Source organism: Acipenser ruthenus, chromosome 60 (genome assembly GCF_902713425.1).
Source record: "Acipenser ruthenus chromosome 60, fAciRut3.2 maternal haplotype, whole genome shotgun sequence".
NCBI lineage: Eukaryota > Metazoa > Chordata > Actinopteri > Acipenseriformes > Acipenseridae > Acipenser > Acipenser ruthenus.
In genome coordinates, this window is record NC_081248.1 from 3,829,134 (window position 1) to 3,841,742 (window position 12,609).

Below are 12,609 nucleotides of genomic sequence, written 5' to 3' on the forward strand. Positions count from 1 at the left end.
GTGTATTAGGAGGCTGAGTGGTCCAGTGGTTAAAGAAAAGAGCTTGTAACCAGGAGGTCCCCGGTTCAAATCCCACCTCAGCCACTGACTCACTGTGTGACCCTGAGCAAGTCACTTAACCTCCTTGTCTTTCGGGTGAGACGTAGTTGTAAGTGACCCTGCAGCTGATGCATAGTTCACACCCCCTAGTCTCTGTAAGTTGCCTTGGATAAAGGCGTCTGCTAAATAAACAAATAATAATATTATTAAATACTACTACGAATAATAATAATAATAATAATAATAAAAATAATAATAATAATAATACATGTTGCATCTCAAAGTTGTATTTTTTGTACACTGCAGTTATACCTCCTTTCATATACAATACAGAATAATACAACGCAGACTAACCACTAAGTGCATGGACTCAATACAGAACAATACAACGCAGACGCATCACTAAGTGCATGGACTCAATACAGAACAATACAACGCAGACACATCACTAAGTGCATGGACTCAATACAGAATAATACAACGCAGACGCATCACTAAGTGCATGGACTCAATACAGAATAATACAACGCAGACGCATCACTAAGTGCATGGACTCAATACAGAATAATACAACGCAGACGCATCACTAAGTGCATGGACTCAATACAGAATAATACAACGCAGACGCATCACTAAGTGCATGGACTCAATACAGAACAATACAACGCAGACGCATCACTAAGTGCATGGACTCAATACAGAATAATACAACGCAGACGCATCACTAAGTGCATGGACTCAATACAGAATAATACAACGCAGACGCATCACTAAGTGCATGGACTCAATACAGAATAATACAACGCAGACGCATCACTAAGTGTATGGACTCAATACAGAATAATACAACGCAGACGCATCACTAAGTGCATGGACTCAATACAGAATAATACAACGCAGACGCATCACTAAGTGCATGGACTCAATACAGAACAATACAACGCAGACGCATCACTAAGTGCATGGACTCAATACAGAGTAATACAACGCAGACGCATCACTAAGTGCATGGACTCAATACAGAATAATACAACGCAGACGCATCACTAAGTGCATGGACTCAATACAGAATAATACAACGCAGACGCATCACTAAGTGCATGGACTCAATACAGAACAATACAACGCAGACGCATCACTAAGTGCATGGACTCAATACAGAATAATACAACGCAGACGCATCACTAAGTGCATGGACTCAATACAGAACAATACAACGCAGACGCATCACTAAGTGCATGGACTCAATACCACGATGCCTGAGGTCTAAATAGAAAGAACACGAGAGCATTAACTATGCAGGAAATGACATCACAACAAGCGCACTCATGGATTTAAGTCGGTGTAGTTAGCAATCGTCACAAGCCTGTCAGCACCTGCGCTGTTTGTTTTCAAACACACTTTCCCTTGGCAAACGCGTGTTGAACACACAGCGACGTTGGGAAGTCGGCTCTTTTCAGCAAAAAAACTTGTGTATAGACACAGTGTAGTCAAACGTTTACACACCCCAATGGAAATTTAGAATTTCTCAAAAACAAAGTATTTTAGGAAAAATCTTTTGTAGCAAAAGTTTTGCTTTTGTGGATGAGGAAAAATAAGTTACAAGAAATATATGTCAACAATTTTCTTTTTGCAAAAATGCTAAATGAGAAGTATTCATACCCCCTGATGCTATGATAGTATTGTCTACGAGGTGCTAGACATTTCAATGTGATAATGCAGAACCTAATTCTAGAAAAGTTGAGAAAATGCTGGATTGTAGGTGAACATTCTTAGAGTATAAAAGGTTTAGGCCTAGGATGATCGCTGTCATTACCAATAAGTCAATATTGAAAAAAGTAAAGAGCTATCTGAAGACCTTAAGCAGAAAATTATTTATTGTCGTAAAGCTGGAGAAGGATACAAGAAGATTTCCAAGCATTTGAGTATCCCAATTTCAACTACTGTTTCTATTATCAAGAAGTTCAAGACTCATGGTACTGTCACAACCCTCCCTTGGTCTGGAAGAAAGAAGGTTCTTTCACCAAGAACATGTAGAAGAATTGTGAGGAAGGTTAATAACAATCAGAGATTGACTGCCAGAGATATTCAAAGTGAATAACTGCAAGTGGGACTGGGGTTTCCATTTCAATCATAGGTTGAGTATTGCATGGTGAAGGTCTCAATGATCGCAGGCCAAGGAAAAAGACACTCTTAGGAAAACATCACAAGGACAATCGCTTAAAGTTTGCAAAACAGCATTTGAATGATGGATATGAGTTCTGGTCAAAGGTTTTGTGGAGTGATGAAACAAAAATCGAGCTATTTGGTCATGCTGATAGTCGTTACGTTTGGAGAAAGTCTGGTGAGGCATACAAAGAAAAGAACACCATACCTACTGTCAAGCATGGAGGTGGTAATATCCATCTATGGGGCTGATTTTCCTCTGATGGCACAAGAAATGTAATTCCAATACACAGTAAAATGGATTTCATAGCATACCAAAAGATATTAGCCAATCATCTGAAACCCTCCACTACAAAACTTGGTTAAAAGCGCAACTGGATGTTCCAACACGACAAAGATCCAAAGCACACATCAAAATCTACTTCAGAATGGTTAAAGAAGAATCAAATCAAGGTTCTGGAATGGACGAGTCAAAGTTCTGATCTAAATCCGATTGAGAATCTTTGGTATGAGTTGAAGAAGGCTGCGCACAAGAGAAGTCCTCGGAATTTGAATGAACTGGAACAATTTTGCATTGAAGAATGGCTAAAAATCATTAAAGAATCATGCCAAAAGCTCATTGACAAATATCCTAACTGTTTAAAAGAAGTTATTATTGCTAAAGGTGCCTCTACTAGATATTAATTTCATTTTCCTTGTCAGGGTATGAATACTTTTGAATTAGCATTTTTGGAGTTTTGCAAAAAAAATGCTGGAATATATAATTATAGACATCTATTTCTTGTAACTTTTTTTTCCTCATTCACAAAAGCAAAACTTTTGCTAAAATTCTTTGTTTTCGAGAAGTTTCTAGAAATTATAACTTTTCCATTGGGGTATATAAACTTTTGACTACTACTGTGTCATTATATATATATATATATATATATATATATATATATATATATATGTGTGTGTGTATAGATAGATAGATAGAGATTTGTATAACTGCAGTATACAAAAATAAGAAAACATAAAACATGACAAGTTATTTTTTTTATTTTTTATGGATGAGCACTGAAGCCTGTCATAGACATGTGTAACACAGGCGGGATCAGCCAGTCTTTATATTAAGAACATCCTGCGCCATCTAGTGGTCTGACACTCTGGGTTTCAGTTAGCTGTGCAGGTGATGCACTAGCTGTGCACTCTCCTCTCTCTCCATCCATCTCTATGGTAACACAGTATTACCCAGAAGACACCTCTCCGTTCTAGAGGAGCTCGGAATTCTCCGGTGATGTCGACTCACACACATTCCACTAGTATGCAGTCTAGAAATCATAATAATTAAAAAAGAAAATAACCAGCATGTTAGATTTATATCATATAACAGACTGGGTGAATGTTTGAAGTTCTGGCTGATGAAGTGTGGCAAAATAGTTAACAGACAGACACTTATAATCCAGGTGCAATGCTGTTTAATGGTGGTATTTTGTAATTATTATTATTATTTATTTCTTAGCAGACACCCTTATCCAGGGCGACTTACAATTGTTACAAGATATCACATTATTTTTACATACAATTCCCCATTTATACAGTTGGGTTTTTACTAGAGCAATCTAGGTAAAGTACCTTGCTCAAGGGTACAACAGCAGTGTCCCCCACCTGGGATTGAACCCACGACCCTCCGGTCAAGAGTCCAGAGCCCTAACCACTACTCCACACTGCTGCCCTGATCCAAATGCCTGATGGCTAACAACAGTAAATAATAACAATGTCAATGAGACTCAATACAGTGGCATGTATTGCTTTGTAATCTGCAGGTCAGCCCTCAAATAATAACAGTCCTGTTTTAAATCACCCACACATAACACAAACATGAACACCAGTCCACAGTGCGTGCTGTAGTGCTTGTGGTGAAAATACCGTTCTTTAGTGTAAACTAAGTGAAGTGTTGTTCAGGTTCGTGCTGGCCTTTAGCGACAGCTCCTGGATCGTGTTTAGCCGTCTAAATAATCACAACAGACAAAACACTCCCAGTTTTCTTTACACAAATCACAGGTCCTTCCAGGTTGTTCTCTAACCAAAATGAAGGAACAGATCACGTCGCTTCGTCCCCTATTTATACCATCACTCATGACCCCTTGGTAAACGTTTGCAGCCGTTCCTCCAATCCGCGGTTGCCACATCATTTCCCTTCCGGGTCGATGAGTTAGTGCACCGAAGCTCCGCCCCCTTTCTAAATGACCGACTTCCTTTTAACCCTGGGAATGAAGTGTCAGGCCAAACAGTCCAGGGTACTCTGTTCCCGTTACTTGGCGCCCTCACAGGTCAAGAGAGAGATTTACCACCAAGAATCATTGTCTTTCTGTCACATGAAGGCATTAAAACACACTGGGTAGGATTTTCAGAAGGTCATAAATGATAACCCCAGTGTTAATAAACAAATTGATATGTAGCATTCATTTTGGCATTTTCAAGCGGTCTGTGCCTATCTCGTTATCAAATAATCATGCTAATGTGATTTCCAGAATTATGTTGATTAATTAAATAATGTTACCATCTTAACGAGCAGTGCTTCTTGTGACTATTTCTTTTGTTTGCGTGAGAATTTAAAAGCGAAACCGTGTTAATTGTCATAATTTATCAGGAGTTCATTAGCCCTTGGAAAAGGAAGGTTTTAATTAACGAAAGACTACAGCTCACCATGAAACAGAAATTGAACAGGCCGCAGCTGTGACGCTGACGATACAGAGACTTTTTTAAAATCCATGCTGTCTAATTTTTCCCCACACGCCAGATAATCATAAATCAGCATTGTATATGTGAAGTGTTCTAAATAAATGTACATTCTGCAGATAGAACATAGATATTCCCATTAGTTTTCATTTCCATTTGGCTGCTGCTCGCTGGTGGGAGAGCCATCTCCCTGTACGCTAGTAGTTTCCAGAACAGCGAATTATGCTTCCATTCAGTTTTCTTCATCTCGTTAACATGCATTTTGCTTAACGAGTCCCCCTTTTCTAGTCATTGAGACAGGAAGTGATGTAGGTGACCTGCGACAATTAAGCTTTTTAATGAGAAATTTCAAAGCATTAACAGATTGATTTGAAAATCCTGCCCACTAGAGCACAAACGCTTGTCTGCTTGACTCAGTTTCGTTTAAATGTTATAGTCTCTGTGAAAGAGAGGGAGGCAGGCAGCTGTGTGTATGAGGGGGGAGGGGGTGACCAAAATAGAGAGAGAACGCAACACTCAGCACACCTGAGGCATGCTGGGAATTCCTGACCTCAAAATACAAGTTAACCCCTCATTGCTCTGCATGTCTCAGTGTGTGCGCGTGTGTGTGTCTTTGTCTGTCTCTGTCTCTAATTTAGCTTTATAAAGTCGAATGAAACCTGCTGAATAATGTTATATTAACATATTGAATTACACACTGCTTTATAGTTTTCCAGATAATGAAAAACTGACAATTGAAAAATAATGTGACAATTCCAAATCTAACATGAAATACTACTGGACTACTATTATGGCTTCCGGTAGATGTTTTTGTCAATATCATTTTGTAGTTTCTTTGATTACATGATGATAAATAAAATATCTAAATGATGTTCCTACATTAGATTTTTTTTTTTTTTAATTATGTCTCAACCCTAAAGTTCCAGGTGATGCTAGTGTGAGTGCAGAGCTGCAGGTGTGTGTCTTGTCTATTCTCAGTGTCTTTGTGATCTCTGGTAAACGGCTACACTGTCCATTTCCTGTGCAGCTTTGCCAATGCTGGCTAAAAAGAGTTCTAATGGGGTTCATACAATCTAGAGATAATATTGTTGAAACAGGGAGTCCTGTGGTGCTAAATCACTACTGTAAGGATGAGCTTCAGAGCATGGATATGTTACTTTACAGTGTGTAAACTACAGCTCTGGCCAAAAGTGAAGCATCCTCACACTACAGAATTAAGTAATGTGTCTTCATAAAGTGGAATGAAACCTGTTGAATAATGTTCCCTTGTTAACATATTGAATTCCACCCCCTCTATATAGAATGAACTCCCTCAGCTTCATAGAGTCCAATGAAAGCTGCTGAATAATGTTCCCTTGTTAACATATTGAATTGCACACCGCTTTGTAGTTTTCCAGATACTCAACGAAAAACTGACATCAAATACTACTGTACTACTATTATGGCTTCCGGTAGACTTTTGCAATATCATTGTGTAGTTTCTTTGATTACATGATGTTAAATAAAAGATCTAAATTATGTTCATATAGGTTTTTTTTATAATGATGTCTCAATCCTATAATTCTAGGTGATGCAACACTTTTGTCCAGAGCTGTGCATGGCTTCAGTTAGCAGTCAACAGCTAAACATGAAGCAATCCCAGGTGTCCTGCATTCACTGCCAGAAGGGTGGCTGTAGTTGGTGAGCTGTTTTGGTTCTCAGTGCTGACCCCTGCGGTTTGTGTTTCAGTACTGCAGCTCCGGATGCAACATCGCAGGCAGCAGAATGAAGCCAGCTCTGATACAGGTGAGAGAGAGTCTGAGAGTGTCTGTGAGTCTGAGAGTGAGTCTGTGAGTCTGTCTGTGAGAGAGTCTGAGAGTGAGTCTGTGAGTCTGTCTGTGAGAGAGTCTGAGAGTGTCTGTGAGTCTGAGAGTGAGTCTGTGAGTCTGTCTGTGAGAGAGTCTGAGAGTGTCTGTGAGTCTGAGAGTGAGTCTGTGAGTCTGTCTGTGAGAGAGTCTGAGAGTGAGTCTGTGAGTCTGTCTGTGAGAGAGTCCGAGAATGTCTGTGAGTCTGAGAGTGAGTCTGTGAGTCTGTCTGTGAGAGAGTCTGAGAGTGTCTGTGAGTCTGAGAGTGAGTCTGTGAGTCTGTCTGTGAGAGAGTCTGAGAGTGAGTCTGTGAGTCTGTCTGTGAGAGAGTCTGAGAGTGAGTCTGTGAGTCTGTCTGTGAGAGAGTCTGAGAGTGAGTCTGTGAGTCTGAGAGTGAGTCTGTCTGTGAGAGAGTCTGAGAGTGAGTCTTTGAGTCTGTCTGTGAGAGAGTCTGAGAGTGTCTGTGAGTCTGAGAGTGAGTCTGTCTGTGAGAGAGTCTGAGAGTGTCTGTGAGTCTGAGAGTGAGTCTGTCTGTGAGAGAGTCTGAGAGTGTCTGTGAGTCTGAGAGTGAGTCTGTGAGTCTGTCTGTGAGAGAGTCTGAGAGTGTCTGTGAGTCTGAGAGTGAGTCTGTGAGAGAGTCTGAGAGTCTGTTGGTCTGTCTGTCTGTCTTTCTGAGTCTGAGAGTCTATCTGTGAGAGAGTCTGATAGTCTGTTGGTCTGTCTGTCTTTCTTTCTGAGTCTGAGAGTCTATCTGTCTGTGAGTCTGTCTGTGAGTGAGTCTGTGAGTCTCAGTCTATCTGTGAGTCTGAGAGCCAGTCTTTCTGTGAGTCTGAGAGTCTGTCTGTGTTTCTGAGTCTGTCTGAGAATCTATGTTTGAGAGTCTGTCTGTCTGTGAGTCTGTATGTCTGTCTGTCTGTCTGTCTGTGTGTCTCTGTCCAGATTTCAGAACTTCTTTCTCTTTCTTTCTTTCTTTCTTTCTTTCTTTCTTTCTTTCTTTCTCTTTTGCTTTCTGAATTTGAAGGCCAGTCTTTGGGATACTGAGTCTGTCTGTGAATCTCTGAGCCTGTCTGTGAGTTTGTCTGCAAGTCTGTCTGTCTGTCTGTGAGTCTATATGTGTCTGTCTGTCTATCTGTGAGTCTATATGTGTCTGTCTGTCTGTCTGTCTGTGAGTCTATATGAATGGCCTCTTGTTTGTAACCTTTCTTATGTCCTCTCTCCTCTCTCCTGTCCTCTCTTTCTTTCTTTCTTTCTCTTTCTCTCTCTCTCTCTCTCTCTCACTGTGTTTCTCTCTTCAGCTCTGTCGAATGGTTCTCTTGGTGTGAGGGGGGAGAGAGAGCGGGGAAAGGTGAGTCCTCTTCAAACACAATCAGAACCTCAAAACTAGAAGGAGCTAAGATTTCTGGATATTGATTACTGGGCATTGACTACTGGGTATTGATTTATGGGTATTGATTTTTTTTGTGATCAAATTTTTATTGGAACATAAAACAATACATCAGTACAAAACAAAGGAAAATTACCCATATTTTCAATTTTCCCCCAAGGGGGCCCTTATTAGGTGATTATAAAGTGTGGATCCCAGCCCCTGCGTTTTACTCCCTGTGTTGAGAATATCATGCAAGGCATGAGGTGGCAGTTCTGTACCCCAGGGAACCCCATAGGCACGCAGAACGAAGACGAAGATAAAAAAGTACCCGCTAAATTATAACGCAGTTGTAGCTCTCGGAATGTGCAAAGGCAGTCATCTTTAGCAATATCCCCCAGAGTGTAAATCCCCCTATCCTTCCATCGTGGAAAAGAAAAGGGACGGCCGCATGATAAGAGTGCAAAATTATGGAAACTGGGCAAATGAGAATGCCATTTTGTTTGAAGTCTTGTGTGCTTTTCCACCAGGCGCCACACTGTAATCAAATAACAGATTATAGGAGCAAAATGTCATTTGCATTGCTTAAGGAGAATACCAGAGTAAACCAAGTCTTTAAGTCTATATGGAGATGAACTCCCTCAGCTTCATAGAGTCCAGTGAAAGCTGCTGAATAATTTTCCCTTGTTAACATATTGAATTCCACCCCCTCTATATAGAATGAACTCCCTCAGCTTCATAGAGTCCAGTGAAAGCTGCTGAATAATTTTCCCTTGTTAACATATTGAATTGCACACCGCTTTGTAGTTTTCCAGATACTCAACGAAAAACTGACAAAAAATAACAGAATATGGGAGCAAAGTGTCATTTGCATTGCTTAAGGAGAATACCAGAGTAAACCAAGTCTTTAAGTCTATATGGAGATACTGAGTTTTCCTCTGTCGCCATGAACTTTGCACAAAATTGCACAAAATACCTGTTTCTATACCACAGCAAAAAACAGATGGAGACCGATTTCCAAGTCAGTTATTTCACCACAAGTCCTTCAAACGCTCATCTATAACCCATGAATGCTTGTTTCAGAACTTTGCAAGAATCAATTTTTAAAGATGGCAACAAAGAAGAAATATTATGTGTTTGGGCACTTTGAGCAAGGTACTTTACCTAGATTGCTCCAGTAAAAACCCAACTGTATAAACGGGTAATTGTATGTAAAAATAATGTGATATCGTGTAACAATTGTAAGTCGCCCTGGATAAGGGCGTCTGCTAAGAAATAAATAATAATAATAATAATAATATTATTATTATTTATTTCTTAGCAGACGCCCTTATCCAGGGCAACTTACAATTGTTACAAGATATCACATTATTTCACATTATACAGACATCACATTATTTTACATACAATTACCCATTTATATAGTTGGGTTTTTTACTGGAGCAATCTAGGTAAAGTACCTTGCTCAAGGGTACAACAGCAGTGTCCCCCACTGGGGATTGAACCCACAACCTTCCGGTCAAGAGTCCAGAGTCCAGAGCCCTAACCACTACTCCACACTGCTGCCCTAATAATAATAATAATGAAATAGGAATGTTAGGATGGAGCCACACCATGATCGCCGCACCACGAATGACCAAAAATAATATTTGAAGTTTGGTAAAGACAGTCCTCCTGAGGATTTCTCACAATGTAATGTAGAGAATTTGAGACGTGGCCACTTCCCTCTCCATATGAATTTGCAGTTCATTCCAATAACCAATAGGAGGAGAGAGAGGAGAACATCAAACTGAAAAAAATTGATGCGTGGGAGTGTGTTCATTTTTAATAGATTTCTACACCGAGATATTTAAAATGCTTAACTTCCGGTATGTTTGAGGGCAATCTCTGATTGCAGCGTTCAAAGGCATAAGTGCAGATATCCAGATAGTGCACTGAAATCATTAAAAATATCTAGAAGATGAAGGCGCGATTGGGAAACATTTTTAATGTATAACAACACATCAGCATAAAGCGAAATGTGATGCCGCATATTTTTGATCCTGATAGGGATAAACATAACAGACTGGTGGACCACTTGAGAGAGAGCTGATATAACACCTCCCTGACACACACTGAGCAGAGTAAGGGTTAGGGAAACACGCGCTCATTAACACCAGCACACAGTGCCACCCTGAGCTGATATAACACCTCCCTGACACACACTGAGCAGAGTAAGGGTTAGGGAAACACGCTCTCATTAACACCAGCACACAGTGCCACCCTGAGCTGATATAACACCTCCCTGACACACACTGAGCAGAGTAAGGGTTAGGGAAACACGCTCTCATTAACACCAGCACACAGTGCCACCCTGAGCTGATATAACACCTCCCTGACACACACTGAGCAGAGTAAGGGTTAGGGAAACACGCTCTCATTAACACCAGCACACAGTGCCACCCTGAGCTGATATAACACCTCCCTGACACACACTGAGCAGAGTAAGGGTTAGGGAAACACGCTCTCATTAACACCAGCACACAGTGCCACCCTGAGCTGATATAACACCTCCCTGACACACACTGAGCAGAGTAAGGGTTAGGGAAACACGCTCTCATTAACACCAGCACACAGTGCCACCCTGAGCTGATATAACACCTCCCTGACACACACTGAGCAGAGTAAGGGTTAGGGAAACACGCTCTCATTAACACCAGCACACAGTGCCACCCTGAGCTGATATAACACCTCCCTGACACACACTGAGCAGAGTAAGGGTTAGGGAAACACGCGCTCATTAACACCAGCACACAGTGCCACCCTGAGCTGATATAACACCTCCCTGACACACACTGAGCAGAGTAAGGGTTAGGGAAACACGCTCTCATTAACACCAGCACACAGTGCCACCCTGAGCTGATATAACACCGCCCTGACACACACTGAGCAGAGTAAGCCTCTCCCACAACAAGGTGAGATACTTGGATAAAGTCCTTTGGATTCACCCTCAGGGTTTATGTAACATCCCTCCCCTTCGGTGTGCATTGAATTCTCATGTCACACCCGACCCCATGCACTGTTCTCTATTTCATCTCCGCTCTCAGAATCCTGATGATTGATTATTAGGTATTGGTTATTTAGTATTAATTATGGTGTATTGACTATTGGGTATTGATTATAGGTATTGATTATTCTCTATCTGATCTCTGCTCTCAGGCGCCTGATGATTTCCTGAAGCACAAAACCCCTCAGAGACTCCCTGGCCCGGACCCCGACTCTAGAGGTACAGAAACAACAGCTCCCAGCACACACTGCACTGAACTACAGCTCCCAGCACACACTGCACTGAACTACAGCTCCCCGCATGCAATGCACTAAACTACAGGTCCCAACATGAAACTGCATTGAACGACAGCTCCCAGCATGCATTGCACTAAACTACAGCTCCCAGCATGCCTCTGCACCGAACTACAGCTCCCAACGTGCCTCTGCACTGAACTTCAGCTCTCAGCATGCCTCTACACCAGCGCCTGAACCAGTAGTGTAGTGGTAAATAAAAAAAAGGGTAAACTCCCCTGTTTGGTGCTCGAGGCCAGGCAGTGGCATGGTAGGAACCCTGGTTGATCACTGTTTCCGTTATTTTAATTGGGTTTGGAGGACATCAGGGGCAAATGAAAGCCATTCAAATGCATTTCTAGCACTCAGTTCCACAGGGACAGTGACAACACTGTTTTGAGAATGATTTTGGTTTTGTAAGTAGCACAAACTAAAGAAGAGTCCCCACGGCAAACAAAATGCACATATTATAAATGTCAGGACTCTGGAAAACCTTGTTTAAAAAAATAAATAGCTGAAACCCTCTCCCAAAAAAAGAAACAAACCAATGCTCCCCCCCTCCCATCCAAATAGTTGTTGTTCAGCATGTAACAGGGGCTTTGTTACCTGCTATATAGACAATGTCAATGTCGACCCAGGGGACTTTTTTGACCTGAAAAAAGAAACAAGGACCAGGGGTCACAAATGGAGATTAGATAAAGGGGCATTCAGAACAGAAAACAGGAGGCACTTTTTTACACAGAGAATTGTGAGGGTCTGGAACCAACTCCCCAGTAATGAAGCTGACACCCTGGGATCCTTCAAGAAGCTGCTTGATGAGATTCTGGGATCAATAAGCTACTAACAACCAAACGAGCAAGATGGACTGAATGGCCTCCTCTCGTTTGTAAACTTTCTTATCTTCTTATGTCAAGCATGGGTGTCACTGAGAGACCAGAGAGACACTCAGGCGTCCAGATTTTGTCACAGACGGACTTATTTCTGTTTCAGGAGGCTTTCTGATCGAGCTGGCGTAGGTTATTCATAACACACACTAAACTAGCAGCGACACAGGTATCACCGAACTCAAGTCTGTTGTACTGTGAAAATGTGCATCATACCAGACCATCATTTAAAAATAAACACTAATGTTATACAGTCTTTTTCAGACTATACAAA

At 41.2% G+C, this 12,609-nt stretch overlaps 1 protein-coding gene across 5 annotated transcripts in view; it reads left to right on the forward strand.

Annotated features, from left to right (window-relative positions):
• The window catches only part of LOC117966731 (myocardin-like), a 46,428-nt gene that overhangs the window by 1,604 nt on the left and 32,215 nt on the right, over positions 1-12,609 (forward strand). For all 5 annotated transcript variants that reach the window (XM_059018458.1, XM_059018460.1, XM_059018461.1 and 2 more), the window contains exons 2-4: positions 6,655-6,711; positions 8,066-8,115; positions 11,332-11,398. In XM_059018458.1, coding sequence (XP_058874441.1) covers positions 6,655-6,711; positions 8,066-8,115; positions 11,332-11,398 — 174 coding nt within the window. The remainder of the gene's footprint in view (positions 1-6,654; positions 6,712-8,065; positions 8,116-11,331; positions 11,399-12,609) is intronic.